The sequence below is a fragment of the Amblyomma americanum genome, chromosome 6, assembly GCF_052857255.1.
Source record: "Amblyomma americanum isolate KBUSLIRL-KWMA chromosome 6, ASM5285725v1, whole genome shotgun sequence".
NCBI lineage: Eukaryota > Metazoa > Arthropoda > Arachnida > Ixodida > Ixodidae > Amblyomma > Amblyomma americanum.
This window is the reverse complement of record NC_135502.1, coordinates 66,343,978-66,367,535: the sequence shown is the minus strand read 5'-3', so window position 1 is coordinate 66,367,535 and position 23,558 is coordinate 66,343,978. Positions and strand designations below refer to the sequence as shown.

Here is a 23,558-nt window from a genome sequence, read left to right as displayed (position 1 = left end):
ATACTTCTAAAAAAATTATTTGCAACAGTTGCAGTATAGTAGCACAAAAGAGCAAAGAAAATAGTATCACTAAAATGAAAATAGCGATATGAAAGTGGCATAGTAAGCCACAATTGTACAGAACTATAGAGCATGTACCACAATATAAGTGATGATTCCAGGAAGACAGCAGAGTAAATGAAATATCGCAGGGTAACGTGTGCGAAGATGCGAAATGGAATTCCTACTAGGCATTGCTACAAAACACCAGGACTCTGCACTCATGTATTGCCCGAACGTAACTTTGGAATCCTAATATAAACTTCCCGAGCTCTTCGACAGCACAAGTGCCACGATCAAATTTCAGTGCGCGCCCTCGTTTAAAGCAACGCTTGCAGACTCAAGCCCCTGCTCATCACGACAGGGAACCCCATGAAGCGATGAGAAGACAGAAGCGAAGTCGACGAGATGTTGGGCCATGACAGCCGTACAAACTTCCTAGACGTATAACCTACATGCGAACATACGAGACGTGGTACCGCTTTCTATGCTTAGTTGCTGCATTTTAGCGATTTTCCTTATGATGGTGACATCCAGCTAGCAGAGAACGACGCGGCGTTTGCCCGCCAGAGCAAACGGGCACGGGGCCGTATTTCCCGGTGCAGTAAAAGTGAGGACATGGCTATTTGCACGGCATATATACCATGGGATTGCAGACGCCCCGCCAGATTCGTAGGGGGACAAGTTAGAGACCACGAAGGGCTGGGCGTACTCTAAAATGATGAAAACGACGCAGACCCTGCTGTGCGTTTAATAATTCCGCGACGATTTTTGTGAATCGACGCCACGCTGCGGCGGAGTCCCGAACTATATAGTCCAAGAAGGGGCGACGTGGGCGGAAACGCGTCGTTTTCTCTGTTGCGGATGGTTCTCCGGCATGTTCAGAAGTGGTCAATTATGTTGTAAAGATATATTTTAGGAGTGCTGCGGACGGAAAGAATTATATCATGAGGGCCTTATATCTATAGCCTTTCTTTCAACTGCTTGCGTACAAATTGAGAGCACAAACTTAAAGGGGCTCTGAAACGCCTTCTGAGGAGAGCATATCAACTCGCTCAATCACTGCATTGTGTTCTCATGAACACCTGAGCCAAATAATACACTTCTACGCGCAGCAGAGGACCCACAATCACGAGCGAAAGTTGGTGAGTCCTTCCCGGCGACTTTTTCATGCTCGCACCCTCCTCCGTCGCTCGCACCTGCGTATACAAGTTCAGAGATGGCTATTGGATAGATTCTTTCAGACGTCAGGCAGCCACAATGGCCGCGGCCAATAAGCAACGTAGCTCAGGCGGGTCAGGAAGCTCCGCCCACGGAGGTGCGACCGGCGGAGGAGCGCCGACCTTCCAGCTTGCAAAAAGTGACGAGAGGAGAGGGAAAGCCTTGAAGACGCTGAAATTCGAATTTTGACTGCAGATAACTCAGCTTCCACAAGGTGAGATAAAAGAATTCTTGCTGCACAATATTAGTGAAGCGGCGCACTTTAACATCCCAGACATACTGAAACTTTATTAGAGCTCCTTTCAGAGCCCCTTTAAGGCGCGGAAAAAGGCAATCTCGTCGTTTTCGCTTTCCACGTGTATGCCGGATTAAAAATATATATTCACATTAAAAGTATCACGTGGTTATCAACATTTATTAGCAAAAGGAAATACAATGGGGCGCATCTTTATCAGTTAAAATTCAAGTGACAGCGACTGCCAAGATTAGCTGTTTCCTGCGCAAGCAGCAAAACAATCGCTGAGTATTCCTTATCAGTAGCGCTAAATGCCGAAGACTGCGCTACTAGATTTGCAATTCACTAGTTGTACACGAGCCTTACTCGTCAATTTCACTGAAGAATTCTCTCCGCCGCGCGCATCGACCCCTACCTCTTCATTTTACGCAGGTCGTTCTCAAATGTCGGACAGCAATTTCTTCCTAGTCTCTAGTTTATTCGAGAAACAAAAGACTGCTTGGCTCACACAAGGTTGCTAGCATCCACAAATAAATGCGAATTTATCATGAAATTTTAAACAAGCTACCTAAGCTGATTCTACCTAAGCTGACCCCAGCAGCCAACCGTAACGCCGCCATATTTGATCAACTGAGGCACGTGTTGTAGCTTAACGCCGTATTTCGCAGACTGCTTCTGGTTGTGCAACATTCTGGCAACAGCCACTGTTGCCAGCACAAAATGACAAGTCGGAGGCTGTGGACTCGTGAGGGTTTACTTCCAGGGCGGTCGCGGCGAGTTGGCACCGAGGAGGGCGGGCACCCGGTATCCCGGCTGGAGGTCCCTGAGGCTCCGCAGACAGCGGAAACCGCGACGGGTGCTCACGCAGAAGGTGCCGCGGGGACAGGTTCCCAGCGAGCACTCGGGAACGGCTGCGATTGATTGATTGATTGATTGATTGATTGATTGATTGATTGATTGATTGATTGATTGATTGATTGATTGATTGATTGACATTATATTTGGCATGCTTATTTCACACTCAGGGCATATGTAGAAACCTTATAGGCACTATGGGGAACTTGAGCTGAAGTTTCCGGTGCCGATTGCAGCGCCACAACACACTGCCTAGCGTGAAGAACAAGCAGTTTTCGGTAGTACTCTTAGTACTTTTCCGCGCCACCTTCAGGCACTTATTGGCGTGAGCCTCCGCGCTCTGTCGAAGGCGCACGTGCCGTGCGTCAGCTATCTGGGCTACGCCGAGAGAAGCCAGGCAGTGAATGCTGTCAGCCAAACGCGGGTATATAATCGCGCAGAATGTGTTCTCGCGTTTGCAGCGGCCCAAGCGGCCCAAGCGGCTGACAAAAGCAGTTTTGAGTCACCGAATGGAACAATTGCAGTGCCACCTTGGCAGCGCAGGTTCCCCATAGGGCATGTTTTGACCGACGAAGCGGCAGGTCGATTGATGCACTACATGTATTCTTGTGTGAATAAGCACTTCAAAAAAAGATAAAAGCTTAGCATTCCATTTTATAAAGGGAGACAAAAGTGGAATGCTAAGTCAAGCTATATTGATAGGCTGGAGCCACGTGATAGCAAATGTATAGAGGTATATAGAACGAAATATTCTTCCTGCCATCTCGGACAAGCACGGCGTTTGCTTCTTGCGCCTCGTAGTGTGATTACAAATAATCTCTGGTTGGTGTCGAAACGATAGGCACAATACCAAAAGCTCTCAGACGGGGTATATACATAACAGCGTTCCCAACTTGTGGATTTGTCGAAGTTGCTTTCGCACATCACTCATGAAGGGTGGGTTAGACTCGGGCTGATGCAAACGGACGGACGCGTCATGCTGCTGTTTTCTCTTTTTCCCCGACGCCTTCTTTTATTCCATGATTATTGCGTGCCCTGCACTACAAGTTCTTGTACATGCACTGTAGAGACGCAGGTTTCGCACCAGGGCAGGTTTTCCACTCCTGCGAGGAAGAAAACACTGCAAAAGAGGGCACGTCTGCTTCCCTTGACGTGGAAATAGGCCTACGCCAAATCGGCCCACTCGCTTGCTGTGCGGTTTTTATCGTCGAAACCGCCGTCCCGCCGTCCACATGCTCACGGGGCACTGATTCATAGATGATAAAACGACACTGACCGTGGACCACGCCCTAACACGTAAAAACAGTGAACATAGAGCGTTAACGCATGGTATGGAATGCGGTCCAGCCGGTCTGTAACAAGCCGCCGTCGACCGATAGCACGTAGAGTGACGAAGGCTTGGTTTTCTCGCTCTCGTTGGCCGGTCAGCCGTATTACAACGACGTGGTAAAAATGATGTCGACGCGAGGAAATTTCGTGGGCGATTCTGTGTCATTTCCCTTGACTGTCCCTTCAAAAAGAGGTATTTTGAGGCAATATTTTTTTTTGAAAATATAGTTTAACCTCGAAACTTACGACATGCGACACGTAAGTAAATACGCTGTGCACGAAGCTTTTGCAGCGGCTGCGTATCAAAAGATACGTCAGGAATCATGAATAAAGGTCAACAGAGACGCAGGGTATACGAGGACATCGTCGCTACGATTTCATGCGAACTGCACAATAATAAATTGAATGAGCCAGTTTGCAGAGGCACTGCTGTCAGTTTTCAAAGCTGCAGTTTCTAAAGCACATATTAAGGGCCTCCTTTTGGGAAGCGTAATCCACAGACCTGTGCGTCATCCCCGTGCATGACTATACACGCGTGCTCGAGTACGAAGTGCGACTAGTGTACTGATGCTTTGAGTGGCTGTTAATATAACCAGGCATGACATCCGAGGTTGTGGTTTCACACCCCCGAGGTTTCACACCCCCGCGTGAAATTTTGTGATGCATACGTGCTGCATTTCATTGTTATTCCTACTGTTCTGTGCGAATGAGTTTTTCTTTTCTACGCCGCTTACTATCGCTCATTGTTGATGGCTTCTTCAGTATTATTTTCTGCCTGACCAGTGCTTGGGTAATTGCTTATGTTGAATTCCTGTCTCGCTGTGTTTGATGTACCACTGTTACTGATATGTTACTCTGTACCGTCTGCGCCGACGTGTAATGCGGGTGCTAGGCCTCGTGAGGAGACATCTTAGTCTCCTTTAGCCTCTCCCCATGGACACCGTGTATTGTTGTCCGAAATAAATAAATAAAATAAAAATAAAAGGAAAATATAGTAACCACTGCGGGCACTGGCAGCACAGCAGAAAACCGAAGACAGGTATACGGAAAGCAAGCGGGTGCTCTGCGGGTGCAGCATATATACCTATTTCGCAGAGCCGCCCCCTGAAGCCGATCTTGCAGTAGCAGACGTCGGTGAGGTCCTCGCGGGTGACGCAGGTGCCGCCGTTGAGACAGGGTCCTTCCTCGCACGACACCTCGCCTGCAGAGGGACGCGCGCGAACACAGCGTGGAGCATCGCGTAGAGGAAGCGATTCGTACGTTTTGCTAAAATCAGGCCCCAGGGTAAAAATTCTCGCAGCCAGCAATTTGCGTCTATACGTGAGAAAGCTGTAGACGGCTAACAAAATCACTTCAAGAAAAGTCCGGGATCAGAACTGATTTTCATTCATGCACGAAAATTTAGCCTGCCAGTACTCACCAAGAGGGCCCAAACTTGGAGGGTAACGAAAAACTTAAGAACAAGGACAGTGGGGCGAGATATGTAAATGAAGGTGGTACAAGTAGCGTTAAGGGGCAGAAAGAGAACAGTCGCATGAATTAGGGAACAAGGAAGGAGGAAAGGAGTGGGTATCCCCGTTAGGAAACAAAGCGAGTATGACTGCTTTGTAGTCTAATATCTGCCTCCCAACACTGACATCGCGTAAAAAAGCGTTTCGTCTCGCCCTGTTCCACAAGCTGTATCAACATCCCGCTTTACGCGATCATGCACCTCATCCCCCAGCCAATTTATGTATCCGGCCGCATTGATCACAATCACAAAGTCGGAATTGTGGCATGCAACGCAAAATGCTTCTCGCAGTCATTCCTGCCGCGAGCCTCACGTGACTGGAACCACCTTCCTGCAGAAGTTGCTGGCATTGTAAACTATGAACAGTTCCGCGTAGCACTAGCTAACATTGTATTTTCAGATGCTGTTTAACATTCTTGTAACCTACTGTATTCTCTCTCTGTTTTTTGTACATTTACCACTGCCCCTCTGTAATGTCACTGGCCCTGAGGGGTAATGTAAATAAAAAATAAATAAAATAAAAATGTGTATAAATATGTAATGCGTAGAACGAATTGCCGGGAGTGAGGGTAACATATATATTAGAGTGCGCAGAAAAGAATAATGAAAAATAAGATTGTCCTCAGTCAGGGCAACAGCGGGCTCTGAGCGAAGGCAAAAGTAGTAAGGGGCAGCAGAGAGTCAGGTGATTGGGCGAGGAAGTTCGCTTACATACGGTGGCCACGGATGGCGCAGGACAGCGATAACGTGAGATCAATGGGAAGTGCCTCTGTAATGTAGTGACCGTAGCTAGGCTGATGATGACACAGAGTTAACATATATACTGGCTCTGGAGCGAAAGAGGCAGCCGCACTCCCAAGCACGCCCTCTCCAACCACGGTTGAAGCCATTTTGGAAACACCTCCTGAAAGCCAACCGTTACTGTCCACACAAAATACGGGGCGTAGAGATGTGGTGACAGCGATTTTACGCGATCGTTTAATTTTAACCGGTACCATGATTAAAGGGACACTCAGGAGGACCATGATACCATGATCAAATGGAGCAAAGAGGAGGAATTAAAGTTGGCTTGTATCGATAAACTATGTCATTGTGACGAAAAATAAGCAACTGTCACCGAAACGGAGTTTTTATACGTTTAAAAAGATCAAAAAACGAAATGCAGGTGTCGCCACCACCGGTCGAGTTCGAAAGTAAAATGCGTGCGTCGACTTCAAATTTTTGCGCGAATCTCGGAGGATATACCATTCCTCTATACACTGCCAAGCGGCTGCAACCGATCTTTTTCGGCGTGGGTGCCACAATTCAGAATCGAATGGCGGGAAAATTTTTAAAATTGAAATTTCTCAGTGAAAAATGGGTTTCTGGTTCCTTAGCGTTTTGCGTCCATAAAAACGCTAAGGCGCCCGTGTGCTGTGCGATGTCAGTGCACGTTAAAGATATTCAGGTGGTCGAAATTATGCCGGAGCCCTCCATTACGGCACCTATTTCTCTTTCTTTACGGCGCGGTTCAGGTGTCCAACGATACATGAGACAGATTCTCGCCATTTCCTCCCCCCCAAAAACAATTATTATTATTATTATTATTATTATTATTATTATTATTATTATTATTATTATTATTATTATTATTATTATGGCTGCCGGAGGTTCACATGTCTATTAAGACCAAGAGAATCGATTTTCACCAAGAACAATAATTTAATGGAGTTGGTCCTCAGTTTCCGTTTAAAGAGGATACGGTGCGCACAAGCGTGGTTGCAATGACGTGACGTTATTTTGATTTTTGACTAGAATATAGATTTTGTCAAACACTTCATTCCTCATCAAGAGAAATAATAAGTACATGCATCACTCTCTTCGTTTTAATTTGTGCGCGTTGTGTAAATGTTTGATACCCTGTCAATAAAAACATACGCCCCTGATAGGTAAGGAACGTTTTGTGCGATTCTCTGTCCGGCCATTGATATGCAAACAACTCGATAAGGTTTGAGGAAGTTCTGTGAAGGCATTGGGAAACACCTCATCGCGGGCGTTGCATTTCTACTAGAGCACGCTTACCGGGCCTATACAATGCGAAGGCTTAGGTCCCCTTTATTTTCGCGATCTTGGGCCTACGAACGACAAAGATTTATCAGGTAAAGTGCCTGTAGCTCTTCGCCTAAGAGCTGCTGATTGATACGCTCGATACGCGCACAAGATATGAAATTATGGTCTCAAAGTCTAAGGTTCGTCGACACTATTAGTGCGAAAGCACTAATTAACGGGTTCAAACCGAACCAAGAATGTTGCGTGAAGCCTCGGAGTAACTCGGGTAAGCTCGGGTTAGTTCGGAGGAGCGTCGTGCCAGCTGCAGCCAATGGGAGGAGAGCATTGCGTCAGCTGCCGCTGAGTGTAAAGAGGGTGTGAAAATGAAGCGGATGTCATAGAGAAGAGGTGAATAATTTTTTTAATTGTTTTTTTTTTGGGGGGGGAAGGAAACGGCGCAGTACCTGTCTCATATATCGTTGGACACCTGAACCGCACCGTAAGAGAAGAAATAAAGGAGGGAGTGAAAGAAGAAAGGAAGAAGAGGTGCCGTAGTGGAGGGCTCCGGAATAATTTCGACCACCTGGGGATATTTAACGTGCACTGACATCGCACAACACACAGGCGCCTTAGCGTTTTGCCTCCATAAAAATGAACACGTTTTCGCACGTCTACTCGGGTGAACTACGTTAGAACCCTACCACTCTTTATTTTTGGAACCGATGCCACAAGTCCAGATTTAATCTCTTTAACGATGTCACGATGACAACGCCGGAAATTTTATTATTTCTTCAAATTCCAACATACGTTTAACACCGTTAATTACACTATATTATTATAGAGAATTGTACTAACGGGATTGTCGTTGTATGTACTTTGTTAGCCGAAAAGTATCCTAAACAGCATGTCAGACTGCTAGCCGCTTTCAGTCTATTAAAGTGTTGGTAACATTGACACGTTTCACGCAGGAAATGTTTTAGAGACGCATCACACAACAGGTGCAAATAATTAATCACCCAGCTCGAGGAGTTAAATGTTTCCCTTAGCAATAGGGCCATGGAGAGTACGCAATTCGTGGGCGAATAATTTGTGGCGAGCTCATTAATCTGAGATCGTCATTAAGTTCGTCCTTGCGGAATTGCACAAATGGCGTTGTTATGAGTAAATGCACTCAGACCTTGATGTCATTTTTTCGTGCACGTGTGGCACGAATATAATTCAAATTCATGCGAGGGGCTCAAATATGCCTTGCAGTAGCGTCGAGAGAACCGCACATGTTTCTTGGAGAGTTCAGTGCTAAAGGACAACCTTTTGTGTTTAATGAGAGAAGCATTGCTCGCGTCAAGTGAATGTGTGTAGCTGTGCTCAGCCCCTTAGACGTCTTCGGTATTCCGTCTGATTCATCAACAAAGGCTGCCCCGTGAAGCGCTAGAGCGTCAGCGTTTTCCAATGTCCATGAACGCAATTCTCGCCACACTACTTCAGTACGATGAACAGTTTCTAAATTGTTGACTCCCAGTATTCTTGCTGATCGTTGAAAACATTGAGGAGCCTTTATAGTAGTTATTCCCACGCGTGATAATTTTGCACTGAATCATCAGAAAGAGCAGTATAAACATTACATTGACCATTCAATACCTAACCTTCACAAGCTCCCCATCTGATGCTTCGTGAAAGAAAAGGAATGGCTAAGATTATACTAAGCCTTGAGTGTGCAGAAGTCGTTGAAAGCTGACGCGTGCGAAAGTTTGTTGACAGCTGAGCGACTTACGCCACTTTTGTGCTTTGTTTAACTGTCATAAAACGAGACGAATAGTGAAGGGAAATGACTAAGCATAAAATGCATCTGCCTTGCATGTGTCTGCTTAACCAATGCGTACATTTTGGAATCGGTCGCATACGCAGACGATACTTGCTTATTTAGACCAATAACGCAACACTTCGTCAAATTCGTTTTTAAAGGAGAGAAAGTGCCATAGCTTCCGGCAAATTTGCGCTGAATTCTTTTCACATAGCCTCAGAGAAATGGCTGCTTGCAGCTACATGTTGAACACAATGATTATGACCAGTGCTTAAGGTCTAGCTCCGTCCAAGGGGTGTCTTGATTCGAGTACAGGTGGAGAGAGAAATAAATACAAAGGAAGAGAGAGGGGGCTGGCGGCCTGTTTTACACATATCGTTTAATACACATACGGGAGAAATCATTTTTAAAACTCGTTGTTTGCTCAATTTATGACACAGACCAGAAAAAAAAAACGATCCCCACGCTTTGCCACTGTGCTCGTTTGTTGCTGTTGTGTAGCCTTGGAGCTGAGTGGTTAGCTCTGGACTGACTCGTGGTGTGAGGGCACGGATTTCCATTTTTTTTCAACCTTTGTGTATTGCTACCAACTTTGTATTTTTCTCCGTCTCGGGTTTTAGGCAAACATTAATGATTCTTACTAAAAAATTTGCGAAATTTTTCGAAATGATAGAGAAGAAATGTTCCGACCAGCACTGACAAGAATAAACAAATGACTGCCTGCTTTGGATGGATGCAGTCTCTACATTCTAGCACGGGGAGAGCTTCTCAGATCCCTTGCCGGCTGTGATCATGACGTCAGAACGTACCACCCTACAGTCATCAAATTAGTGGATAACGCGACAACTTGGAGTGCGCACATTTTAAGGACGCCAGAAAGTCGACTTTAAGTTAGGAAACTCTCTTCAAACATCTTATTCAGTTAAGTATTTCATGGATTTGTCCTGGCAGACAAATCCCTTATACAACATTAATAACAAAAATACAATAAATTTAAACATGAACGATAGCCCGCGGTTAACTATCTTTCATCCTCTACCCGCTGTGATTTCACGCTAGCATGTCTAACAGGATTAACCACGACGCCATGAAAATCGGTCGACACCATTAGCTGGATGGCCTTTCTTCTTGAGTTGTATCCGACTATAACGAACTAAAGCGATGTTTACCGAGAAACTACGCGCCAGTGTCGCGTGCGAAGCCATTGTCCCCGGCTTATCGTTCGCCAGCACTCCGCGCGCTCGCGTGTTACGTGAAACAGAGAGGAAAGTACGTATAAACAAAACAAAACGAGGGTCTGCGTTGTCAGTCCTCACTCCGCGTTTATATCGCTGCAGCGGCGGTCCTCGCCGGCCGCATCTGATAACGCGGGCAGAGGAGAGGGCGTCACATAACAACGCTCCCGTGAGGACGACTCTCAGACCACCGCCTGCACGTCCGTCGACATACAAGGCAACTGAGTAACTGCGCCGGGTATCACTGCTAGCGTCGCCTGCTGATAAGATGGGCACTCGGCCGAAGGTGGCCAAGGTCGGTACGAAATACTGCGAAACTATGGAGGGGGCCGTTGTTGGTATCGCTTTGCTACTGAGCGCTCAAGCAACTTCCAGACGCATTCTATGTGCTGCCTGTATCACCGCGTAAAAAATGTATGTACAACGAAGAAACTCGTTCTCGAACAGAGCGCCCGCTGCTCCTGTTGTTACTGGTGTGAAGGATGCCGCATAATGAACGGCAGCAGATTATAAGCTTCGACCACTTGCCGTTGTTTAACGTGGGAATCTCACAGCACACTGGATTTTTTTTTGTATTTTGCCCCACACAAATGCGGCCGCCGTGGCAGGTATTCGATCCCGTGACCTCCTCAGCATACAGGCGAAGGCCAAAGCAACTAAGCCACCGCGGGGGTTGTTCCTGTGGTTCATCTCGGCTCCGAAGTGGACTAGCGCAGTCTTGAAGTATTTAATGCGAATATAGATGACGGCGAGCGCTATCCTTCTGGATATGCGACGAAGAATGACAGCCAGCATTCCTGAAGTGGGAAAGACGCAACAGAAAGAGGATTAATAAACTTCTCTCAAATCTCTCCACAGAGAGGAAGCTGTCACTTGGAGACAATTACAGACAGGTTCTTACCGAGAACTATACACATACTAAACAATATGCACTCTACAATATGCGCGGACAAATGTCCCTGGTGCGACAAAAAATCCACAATATATCACATCAGATGGGCCTGTCAAAACATTGACGTGGTCCCCAAGATACAAAACCCGAGCGTGGAGCAATGGGAGAGACTGCTGTCCAGCGACCGTTGTAAAGACCAAAAAGGTCTGGTACAGCGAGCACAACGGGCGGCAGTGGCCAGCGGAGCCCTGCACTGATGGCAACCGACCATTGATTGAAATTGGACGATCTCGACAGAGAAGACTCCTGGGGGTGCAACCAAGGAGAGAACATCTCTGAAGATGCCCCAAAACCGCAGAGTACAATAAAGTTTTCTCCTCGTCCTTCTGAGCGTGATGCGATTTTTCATGCCGCTAGTAACACGTAATCACACAGCGGAAATTGGAAAACCGATTTCGCTTATGCGCCCGCCGCGATGGCTCAGTGGTTAGGGCGCTCGGCTACTGATCCGGAGTTCCCGGGTTCGAACCCGACCGCGGCGGCCGCGTTTGGATGGAGGCGAAACGCAAAGACGCCCGTGTGATGTGCGATGTCATTGCAAGTTAGGAACTCAAGGTGGTCGAAATTATTCCGGAACCCTCCACTATGGCACCTCTCTCTTCCTTTCTTATTTCACTCCCTCCTTTATCCCTTCCCTTACGGCGCGGTTCAGGTGTCCGCCGAGATGTGAGACAGATACTGCGCCATTTCCTTTCCCCGAAAACCATTTATTATTATTATTATTATTATTATTATTATTATTATTATTATTATTATTATTATTATTATTATTATTATTATTATTATTATTATTATTATTATTATTATTATTATTATTTCGCTTATGCGCGGCCACCTTTGCGGCAGTATATGACGCGCAGATATAGGCGAAATTACCGCCGTGTATAACGCCCTATAAGGCCTGAAACGCTGCAGTGCGCGCTGCGTGTATACATACATCCGGGGTTTTTGAGAGCACGTGGAGTTTAAATGTACTGCGGGAAGCCCCGGAAGGTGTTCGATCATGTCCTGTACGTCTGACACACCTGCGTACGTCGGTGGAAGGAAAAGGTACAATTAGAGCCTCCACAGCTGCAGTCATAGGAAGGGAGTCGCGAGCCCTTTCAGACACCGGTCCGCATATCTATTTAAAAAAAGACTTTCTTCCGCCTAAATAGCCCACGCGAGCCTCAGGAAAGCCAATTAGTTTCGCAATGCAAATCATGAGGCATAAATTTTCTGCAGGCGCGTTGAAAATTCTAAGTAAAGCGCAAAAATGGTTCGAAATTCTAGCATCGACAGACCGCGGGGTTTATCAAATAAGCAAGCCGGGGATCACGGAATCTCATATCTTCTTCTCCGTTATTTTAAGATGCTCGTGATAGCAGAAATTCGGAATGAAATTTAATTATAGGTGACCAATCTGTCTACGTGATTATGCCGAGCTCTAAGAATATGCTGCCAAGGTCATTGCATTGAGCAATTTTAATTAGTACTACTTTCGCTAGAAAAGCGGCCCAGGCGTGATACGAATTAAGGAGAACCGAATGCTCTGAAATAAACAAATCACTGCTAGCTGCAGCACACTCCCAGAAAAAGCTGCGAGACTGGTATTTACAAACTCGTGTACATGGTGTCCGAAATGGTTAGTCTCGCGTTCTTTTTATGGTCCTCGAAGTTCCCGCAAAGCTGCAGATTAGGACCGCGAAAGAACGCGCTCGTTCAGTAGTTACAGTTCCCTTCATTCCCCTCCCTCAGGCTACAGTAAAGAGCAGCTTGTCAACTCTAAACTTTATTTTTATAGCGACAGCTGCTGAATGCCCCTTGCCATGGGTTTCACGTAGTCGTCGTTTTAGTATCACTCTATACACGAATACACCTATACGGGAGTAGAAAAGGAGGAAGCCGTCCTCAAGCGCACTTCGTTTTATGAAGTGGAGTGCACTAGAAGACAGCCTAACTCCCTTTTTACTCCTCTCTGTTTAGAGTGTAGTAGTAGTAGTAATAGTAGTAGTAGTAGTAGTCGGCGTAACCGGTGGGTGCGTTGCCATATAGGAACCTCTCGGAGGGTGGTTACTGAGGAAGGAGAAGGGTATACGGTTATCGTGGACGGTGGAGGGTACGGCGAGTGCGCAAGAAGGCGCAACCGGTGGGTGGTTGCCGTGGGTACCACCCCAAGGTTAGTTACTCCGGAAGGAGGAGGAGGCTTACCGTAGAAGGGGGAGGGTATGGCGACAGCGTATGAAAGCTTAATCGGAACGCGATTACCATGGAGGGAGCAAGGTATGGCGAGAGCGTGAGCCGTGAGCGGGGGGTGGCTGCCATGGGAATCACCCCGAGGGTAGTTACCCTGCAAGGAGAGTGGTATGGCATCAGCCTACGAATGCGTAATCGGAGGGTGATTACGGCGGGAACCACCCTGAGGGTAGTTACCCTGCAAGGAGAGTGGTATGGCATGAGCCCACGAATGCGTAAATGGAGGGCGATTACGACGGGAACCATCCGGAGGGTAGTTACCCTGCAAGGAGAGTGGTATGGCATGAGCCTACGAATGCGTAATCGGAGGGTGATTACGGCGGGAACCACCCTGAGGGTAGTTACCCTGCAAGGAGAGTGGTATGGCATGAGCCTACGAATGCGTAAATGGAGGGCGATTACGACGGGAACCATCCGGAGGGTAGTTACCCTGCAAGGAGAGTGGTATGGCATGAGCCTACGAATGCGTAATCGGAGGGTGATTACGGCGGGAACCACCCTGAGGGTAGTTACCCTGCAAGGAGAGTGGTATGGCATGAGCCCACGAATGCGTAAACGGAGGGCGATTACGACGGGAACCATCCGGAGGGTAGTTACCCTGCAAGGAGAGTGGTATGGCATGAGCCTACGAATGCGTAATCGGAGGGTGATTACGGCGGGAACCACCCTGAGGGTAGTTACCCTGCAAGGAGAGTGGTATGGCATGAGCCTACGAATGCGTAAATGGAGGGCGATTACGACGGGAACCATCCGGAGGGTAGTTACCCTGCAAGGAGAGTGGTATGGCATGAGCCTACGAATGCGTAATAGGAGGGTGATTACGGCGGGAACCACCCTGAGGGTAGTTACCCTGCAAGGAGAGTGGTATGGCATGAGCCCACGAATGCGTAAACGGAGGGCGATTACGACGGGAACCATCCGGAGGGTAGTTACCCTGCAAGGAGAGTGGTATGGCATGAGCCTACGAATGCGTAATCGGAGGGTGATTACGGCGGGAACCACCCTGAGGGTAGTTACCCTGCAAGGAGAGTGGTATGGCATGAGCCCACGAATGCGTAAATGGAGGGCGATTACGACGGGAACCATCCGGAGGGTAGTTACCCTGCAAGGAGAGTGGTATGGCATGAGCCTACGAATGCGTAATCGGAGGGTGATTACGGCGGGAACCACCCTGAGGGTAGTTACCCTGCAAGGAGAGTGGTATGGCATGAGCCCACGAATGCGTAAACGGAGGGCGATTACGACGGGAACCATCCGGAGGGTAGTTACCCTGCAAGGAGAGTGGTATGGCATGAGCCTACGAATGCGTAATCGGAGGGTGATTACGGCGGGAACCACCCTGAGGGTAGTTACCCTGCAAGGAGAGTGGTATGGCATGAGCCTACGAATGCGTAAATGGAGGGCGATTACGACGGGAACCATCCGGAGGGTAGTTACCCTGCAAGGAGAGTGGTATGGCATGAGCCTACGAATGCGTAATCGGAGGGTGATTACGGCGGGAACCACCCTGAGGGTAGTTACCCTGCAAGGAGAGTGGTATGGCATGAGCCCACGAATGCGTAAACGGAGGGCGATTACGACGGGAACCATCCGGAGGGTAGTTACCCTGCAAGGAGAGTGGTATGGCATGAGCCTACGAATGCGTAAACGGAGGGCGATTACGACGGGAACCATCCGGAGGGTAGTTACCCTGCAAGGAGAGTGGTATGGCATGAGCCTACGAATGCGTAATCGGAGGGTGATTACGGCGGGAACCACCCTGAGGGTAGTTACCCTGCAAGGAGAGTGGTATGGCATGAGCCTACGAATGCGTAAATGGAGGGCGATTACGACGGGAACCATCCGGAGGGTAGTTACCCTGCAAGGAGAGTGGTATGGCATGAGCCTACGAATGCGTAATCGGAGGGTGATTACGGCGGGAACCACCCTGAGGGTAGTTACCCTGCAAGGAGAGTGGTATGGCATGAGCCCACGAATGCGTAAACGGAGGGCGATTACGACGGGAACCATCCGGAGGGTAGTTACCCTGCAAGGAGAGTGGTATGGCATGAGCCTACGAATGCGTAATCGGAGGGTGATTACGGCGGGAACCACCCTGAGGGTAGTTACCCTGCAAGGAGAGTGGTATGGCATGAGCCTACGAATGCGTAAATGGAGGGCGATTACGACGGGAACCATCCGGAGGGTAGTTACCCTGCAAGGAGAGTGGTATGGCATGAGCCTACGAATGCGTAATCGGAGGGTGATTACGGCGGGAACCACCCTGAGGGTAGTTACCCTGCAAGGAGAGTGGTATGGCATGAGCCCACGAATGCGTAAACGGAGGGCGATTACGACGGGAACCATCCGGAGGGTAGTTACCCTGCAAGGAGAGTGGATGGCATGAGCCTACGAATGCGTAATCGGAGGGTGATTACGGCGGGAACCACCCTGAGGGTAGTTACCCTGCAAGGAGAGTGGTATGGCATGAGCCCACGAATGCGTAAACGGAGGGCGATTACGACGGGAACCATCCGGAGGGTAGTTACCCTGCAAGGAGAGTGGTATGGCATGAGCCTACGAATGCGTAATCGGAGGGTGATTACGGCGGGAACCACCCTGAGGGTAGTTACCCTGCAAGGAGAGTGGTATGGCATGAGCCCACGAATGCGTAAACGGAGGGCGATTACGACGGGAACCATCCGGAGGGTAGTTACCCTGCAAGGAGAGTGGTATGGCATGAGCCTACGAATGCGTAATCGGAGGGTGATTACGGCGGGAACCACCCTGAGGGTAGTTACCCTGCAAGGAGAGTGGTATGGCATGAGCCTACGAATGCGTAAATGGAGGGTGATTACGGCGGGAACCACCCTGAGGGTAGTTACCCTACAAGGAGAGTGGTATGGCATGAGCCTACGAATGCGTAAATGGAGGGCGATTACGACGGGAACCATCCGGAGGGTAGTTACCCTGCAAGGAGAGTGGTATGGCACCAGCCTACGAATGCGTAATCGGAGGGTGCTTACGGCGGGAACCACCCTGAGGGTAGTTACCCTACAAGGAGAGTGGTATGGCATGAGCCTACGAATGCGTAAACGGAGGGCGATTACGACGGGAACCATCCGGAGGGTAGTTACCCTGCAAGGAGAGTAGTATGGCATGAGCCTACGAATGCGTAATCGGAGTGTGATTACGGCGGGAACCACCCCGAGGGTAGTTACCCTGCAAGGAGAGTGGTATGGCATGAGCCTACGAATGCGTAATCGGAGGGTAATTACGATGGGAACCATCCGGAGGGTAGTTACCGTGGAAAGAGGACGGACGACTGCAGCAGCTGCTGCGAAACGCGCCACCCAAGGAAAGGATCATCGGTGGCGCCGTGCGCCTAGAGCGGTGGACTGGAGAGGAGCCTTAGTCGAAAAGCGAGTATGCGAGGGAAAACTAAAAAGAGCGGTCTGGAACTACACAAATATGAAGCCGTTCTCATAATCGCTACCTCAACACATCGTCAAAGATGAATACCTCTACAGCTGTCACTGAAACTCGCGTTACACAGTGGTAACCATCCTGGCAATTTCGTTAAGAATCCAGTTCAGCGGAAAACCCGACGTCGTCGTCGCCGCGAGCGAGAACTGTGAGCGAAAGAGTAACTTAGACGGCTAAAACAATATACTCGAGTGATGTGCAGGTGCTGTATAATGAAGAAGTGAAATGGGCATCGAGGAAAGTGATGTGCAGGGAAGCAACAAAAAAAAGAATAGAAAATTTCAAAAGTACAATTATGGTATATATGTATACTTATATGTGTCGACCGACTGCTTTCTTCGTCCTGCAGTCACAAAAGGTCGTCCGAAGGATCACAAGAACGTTGACGCAGCCATTTCTGCGTCATTACCGCGTAGAGCGCGGCTGTTCGCGAAAAAAAAACGCAATTCCGACGAGGAACTTAAAACGAGACAGGCAGTCCCAGTCGCGACATACTTGACGCGTCATCGAAAGACCGCACATGCACGTTGAAAAAGCAACGCTGAAAAAGCAGACTTCGCTGCCGTCTAGGACATTTATGCCTGCAAAATGTCGGCCCACCAAATTGTGGAAGGGGCGACAGCCAGGGGGGGGGGGGGGGGTTGAGGAACTGCGTGTGTAGTATATATACCCATGTAGCTTCAAACATTACAATAAACGTTATAAAATTGTTGTGCAGCTTGATGTAGCATTACATGTTAAATTGGAACGTTGTGCTTTGAACAAGTTTCGTTTTATGTCATGTCCTCAACATTATCTTTAAACTACTAAAATGCTAATACTACTGTGTTATAAAGCTTGTTATAATTTTGAAATCATAAATGTAAAATAACGTTACAAGCCTATACCTTTCTAGCACCGTGTCGCAGACCTTTTTCCACTGTCGGTGCAGTACTGATGTTCTCAATTGACCGAAGTTTGCCGTTTAAATCATTTGGACTGCGCCTGCCGCAGATTGCATACATAACGCCAAAAATTTTTTTAGAACACCTTACTTATCACCCATTTACCGCTACCCCTTGTGGGACACCCTTCATATCTCGGCATATATGCACGAGAACATGGAAACCCGCTGCATGAATCACATGCATCAGTTGTGCTGTATTGCCTATAGAGTCGCCCTCGAAATCCTTTGCTCATCACAAAGCGTCGACTGAAGCTGCGGGGTCGCACAATCGTCAGGTCTGGATCTGCAGAGTTACTCTATACCATTTTAGCGAATGTTGCGCTTATGTTGTTTAAATGTTTAATTATCGGCAAAAAAACATTACAACTTTAATTTGCAACGCTTCAGGAATGACAGAAAAGGGACATTAAGAACTTTGTGTTAATATTTGACCAAAACTAAGAATATAACAGTGCCATATCATTTCCGTGCCACCCGGGTATAGCAATCGACGCAGTGATTGACGTGGCTCAGGCTCGGTTAAGGCCACGTAGTGGTGACTTATCAGCGTGCCATAACAGTGCACCTGCTGAGTTGCGCACACAGCATCGCGTGATCAGCAGGCTTAATTTTGTGATCCATGTGCACTGTTGCAGATCTCCGTAAAGCACGCTAATGCAGCGGATCCCGTTGAAGCGCAGCTTTTCTACTGAGCGTGGAGCCCCGATCCGGGTCTGAATGCCGTCGTCGAAGCGCACACGATGCTTCATTGCACCGGCGAGTTGCATCGTCCGATTGCAAACCCTCGCCCATCTTTTCATCCCGGTGTGCAGTTCAAACAGGTTAGAGCAGGCGGAGGTCATGTGCCCCGACGTTTGTGATATATAGTCCACCGTCCGTGGAGGTATAATTAGTTCACTAACATAGAGTAAAAAGTGCTTCTCCATCTCCCTGTCTCGACATGCGCTCATGCTGTCAAGCCGAGCGAAACCGCGGTGGCTAAAGGTCAGTCGACTGGGCCCGCCAACTCCGACGTGCCGAGACGTACGAGGACAGCGTTCATTACTCTATCGCATATACTGTCATGTAAATACACTGTTACTGCTGTCCTCGGTCTTGTCGCTCTCGATCGGACGTCCAGAGTAACTCTTAGAGCCTCGATTCGACGTACGATACGACTGCACTGCCAACCCCGCAAGCCCCGGGCAACAGTATCCGTGCAAAATACTGCATGATGTGTTACATGCTATGCTACACCACACACGCATGCTTCAGCGCAAGCAAGGGGATTAGTTCTCACAAGCGCTGCGGCACAGTTCTTCAAACGTTGCGAGCACGATCTTTTCCATGACCTCGCGCATGGCCTCCGAGACTTAAAACCGCAGCCAGACAACTTTGCCCTCGATTCATAAATGAGGTCGTGTCGACCTCCTACTGGGGGTTTACATGAACCCGACAAATGTCAGGTCGAGTACGCTGTCGGGCTGAAAACCGGCTGTCGGGCTCATGCATACACTAGGAGGTGAAGCTAAACGACCGCCTTGTCGGGCTGGACCAGCCCGACTGCAGCGGGTGGGTTTACTCGCTGCGCCTTCCGCAAATTACACTTAATCCTCTTTCACGCTTGGGGAAAGCATTTTCTGCAGGGGAGAACAGAAACAGGCACCGGTATAACACTCGTGCGGTCAGGCCTCGCAGGGCGTGCCGCAGGTCTACTCGATAGTATCGCGTCATGTAAACAAACAGTTGTCGAGTTGAGTTGAGTCGCCTCGGTAGTACCGAATTTATGTTAACAAACAGTCGTAGAGTTGAGTTGAGTTGAGACGACTCGATAATATCGAGTTCATGTAAACAGAACAGTCGCGGAGTTGAGTTTACCTCACTCAATTCGACCCCCGACTCGACCCGCAACGTCGGGCTCATGTATACGATGCCAAAGAGGAGTTGGAGAGAGGTTTGGTGCTCGGAGGTCGTGCTTTGGATCGTTATCGTCAGGCAAGCGACTCACGGACGCAGAGGTGCGCCTGCAGCTGGAAACCCGGCATGCAGTCGCAGCGGAAGGAGCCGTACAGGTTGGTGCACACGCTGAAGCGGCCGCAGGGCCTCCCCAGGCACTCGTTCACGTCGTCCAGGCACGCGGAGCCGGAGAAGGCGGCGGTACACAGGCACTCCACGGTGCCTGCATCGGTCCTCTGCTTTTGTATGCACTGCAACTCGTTTTAGCGTTGCTCGTTCTTTTCCGCCACATAGAGCGTTTACAGTGAAAATGGTCACATCATACACTTAATTTTGCTGACCATATCCACTTATAGTGACAAAATCGACCTTACTATGCTTAGATCAGATGTAGACCTGTGAGAAGGCTTGTCTAAACGCTCAGTTGGTGCTGTGCGGAACTAAAAAAGTTTATTAATGCGACAGAATTAGAAGCCTCGTCGGGAAAGAAAAATAAATACCGGAAGGTTTAGCTTGGGGCTAAACATGAATTATCGTGCGCTAGCACGGTTAGCCGCGATTTTTCATGGTTTATCTTGACTTTCTGTGGTTTTGCTTGATTTGAACTGGCTTACATTGGTTCATATACCTGTATATGTAAGTCTGCGTGACAATGAATCATTTTGAAGTTGTACTGCAGTAGAATTGGTCATTCTCTACATTCATTGATCCCTGGGAGTCCTCAACCACTCCTGGCGCAGTGATGTAGCGGATAAGCGACGCGCAACTGCCCTGCAATGGCAGCTGCTGCCATAGGCGGGGCTTGTGGGACCTATGTTGCTCTTCCCGAGGGACCTCTCGTCACTAATCATTAATTGAACTGCCACCTGCCACGGTGGGCACCTTGCTCACAATCCAGTGGGCAGACTGTGATGACGTCACAAGGTCACTTGACCTGCTACCTAGGAGGTTGGCGCCCAACACTTCCAGGTCGCAAAGGAACCAGACAGACAAACAGACAGCGGCTTTTAGGTGCAGTGGAAGCCGTAGTGCTAGCGCAATAAATACTTTGGAAGCTAAATTCACCGACTGGCTGGAGAGAAGGGACGTCACCAGGTCGGACCATTCCCATTGGCTGGAAGGAAGCGACGTTACCAGACAGAAGTGACGTCCCTTTTGGTAAAGGCATCAACAGGTTCTAATGCTATCGCATTGCCAACAAATAATGTAATTAGGTGCATCTGCGAATTTCTTCTTGAATGAGGTATCATCAGGTCCTAAACGTATGCATGCTTGAGCTCGAGCGCAAAAAGCAACAAAAGCTAAGCACAGTGCCGCTAACATAACCGATTTCGCTTTTCCGCAAAAAAACCTGCGGATAATGTCAGCATGTCTGCAGGTGCATAATGGGTTGTCTTGCTGTGTGCAAACTTCGAATTATTCAGAAGATGAAAATGTTATTTTTATGCATCAGTTCTTCGGTGCCCTACCAACATTACCGCGCCTTGCCGATACACTACTGCTGAATCTCTTGGACAGCTATATAAAAGCGTGCATATCCGTTCCAGCCATGCTCTGAGCTGGATAAGGCTCTCCGTGACCTCGTGCCACTTTTTTGTGTCGCATAGTTAGCCCCTATATATGGCACGCATGTGCGAAATTAAAATTGGGTTAGTGTTGTGGTACGCTTCTCTAAACGCTCTGCTCAGTCTCGGAGGGCCTCCAACACAATGGAAACTCCTTCTGAACAGCTTCCAGCTCTTTGATGATAAGCCGTTAACGTCAAGGACTGCAGGAGACTCAAGTAAACTATTTGCAGACGTCGCCTTCGAAGAGTTTATTGGATATTTTCGCACTTGTGCTCACCAAACTCACGAAATCCTTAAATAAAATGCTCAAAGAACTGTGGTGCACCACTCCTTTTTGAAGTAGCTCTTGAGTTCGGACTAGTAGATCGTTTGCTCTCTATGGGTTTCTTCTTTCTTTGTATGCCGTGGCTGCTGTAAGAAGGCCGCTCATCATCCTTTCCGGAAATGCTCGCAAATGGTACATTAACGTGCACCCGAGAGTCAGGGTGGTTCATCTTCGGCTTCACCAATACGCCAAAGATAACACGCGGAGTGGATCGCGTTCATTTCCTGACGTACTGCAAGAATTCTCAAATAAATAAACTTGTTTCCGGATCAATATCTCGCACGATTACAAATAAAGCATGCGAGTTTTAAGCGACTTTTACAATCACTGACTTTGTTCCTCTCTACGTGACTGCTACAGTACGACGAGTAACGTACGTTCTATGTGCCGTCGTCCTTGCTTCTACTTATTACTGCGTAAGTGATCACTCTATATACGCGTCCAGTGATGGCAAAAGTGGCGTATGATGAAGTTTTCCGCAAGAAAACTTGCGGACAGTGTTACCATATCTGCGCGTGCATAATAGTTTGTCATGTATGTAAATTTCAAAATCTCAGAACATGAAAATGTTATTTATACGTATCAGTTACTCGTTGCCCTCCCGACTTAACCGCGCTTTCCAATACACAGCTATAATGTAAAGAGTGCGCGATATCAATATGTCAGCCAAATTCTTAGTAAACGATAAGATCCACTCTCCCGTGGTCTGATGCCATTTTTTTTTGTGTTGCTATATGTCATGCATATGCTAATCCTGTGACTAGATAACTGCTCATGTGTCTTCCTCCTCTCTTCCCGAAGCCTCCACAGCGCACATGTCATATCTTGCACTGACACCGTATAGCACACGGGCGCCTTTTGTGTTTCGCCTGCATCGAAACGCGACCGCTACAGCTGCACGTCAAAAATCCGAAGGTGGTCGAAATTATACCGGAGCCCTCCACTACGGCCTCTTTCTCTCTCTTAATGCGAAATCATTACATGGATCATCGGCAACGAAACCCGGCGTTGCTGTCCAGCAGCAGTGGTCAGGAAACCCAAGTGACGTCACCACGGTCTTGCATGAAGTCAGTAGTAGACTATAAGATAGTAATGGGTGATCATAGACAATGAAGCAAAGACATTAGACGAGACAGCAGTAGTTATAATTGTAGTGATATACTAATGGTAGTTTTGGAATGATAAAAGCCGTTACTAAATAATGATGAGGGTCATTAAGGACAATGGCAATGATACAGGCTTTTAGAGTGAAGTCCTTCAGGGCCTTTAGGTCAAACGGCTTTGCAGTAAATGACTTCAGGGTAAATGCCTTTATGGTAAAGGTCTCTAGGTAAAAGGATGCTTTCGCATTCACAGCCCGTAAAGTTTTGTACACCCCCAAATTTCCTTCTTTCGCTCCCACCTTCCTCCCTTCACTCATGGCGCGGTTGAGGTGTTCACTGAGAAGTAAGACAGCTACTGCGCCTATCTTTTCTACCTCACTTTCTTCCTCACTTTCTATCTTTTCTGCCTCAAAATATCCCCAAAACTAAACACCTAAACAGCTATCGTTGAATTTCGCGCTACGTAGTCGCAACCGTCCTGTGAGTTTTTTTGTTTTTTTTTGCCTCGCCATACTACTGAACTGCATCCACGACATGCAAGATGTCAGTCGATCATACACAGGGTCTTTCGCCTAAGACTTTACACAATTCTTAAATATAGGCTTTTTGAATTAGAAGAGCGCTTTTATCGGCACGGCATTGTCAGCGGTGTAGTACATAAGGATACATCTAAGACGTGCTAACTATCAGGCTGGTTAACTAATATTGAATAGTTACACGTTTAACTGTTACTGTTAGGCTCTTTGAGTCCATGGTAGATAGAGGTTGGTCAGATG

General features: G+C 48.0%; 1 protein-coding gene across 4 annotated transcripts in view; it reads right to left on the bottom strand.

Moving 5' to 3' along the window:
• Positions 1 to 1,028: 1,028 nt before the first annotated feature.
• LOC144093629 (nephronectin-like) overlaps positions 1,029 to 23,558 on the bottom strand; it is a 30,826-nt gene continuing 8,296 nt past the window's right edge. For all 4 annotated transcript variants that reach the window (XM_077627203.1, XM_077627204.1, XM_077627205.1 and 1 more), the window contains 3 exons: positions 19,839 to 20,009; positions 4,764 to 4,880; positions 1,029 to 2,406 (listed from right to left, as the gene is read on the bottom strand). In XM_077627203.1, the coding sequence (XP_077483329.1) occupies positions 2,249 to 2,406; positions 4,764 to 4,880; positions 19,839 to 20,009 (446 nt within the window). In that variant the 3' untranslated portion in view covers positions 1,029 to 2,248. The remainder of the gene's footprint in view (positions 2,407 to 4,763; positions 4,881 to 19,838; positions 20,010 to 23,558) is intronic.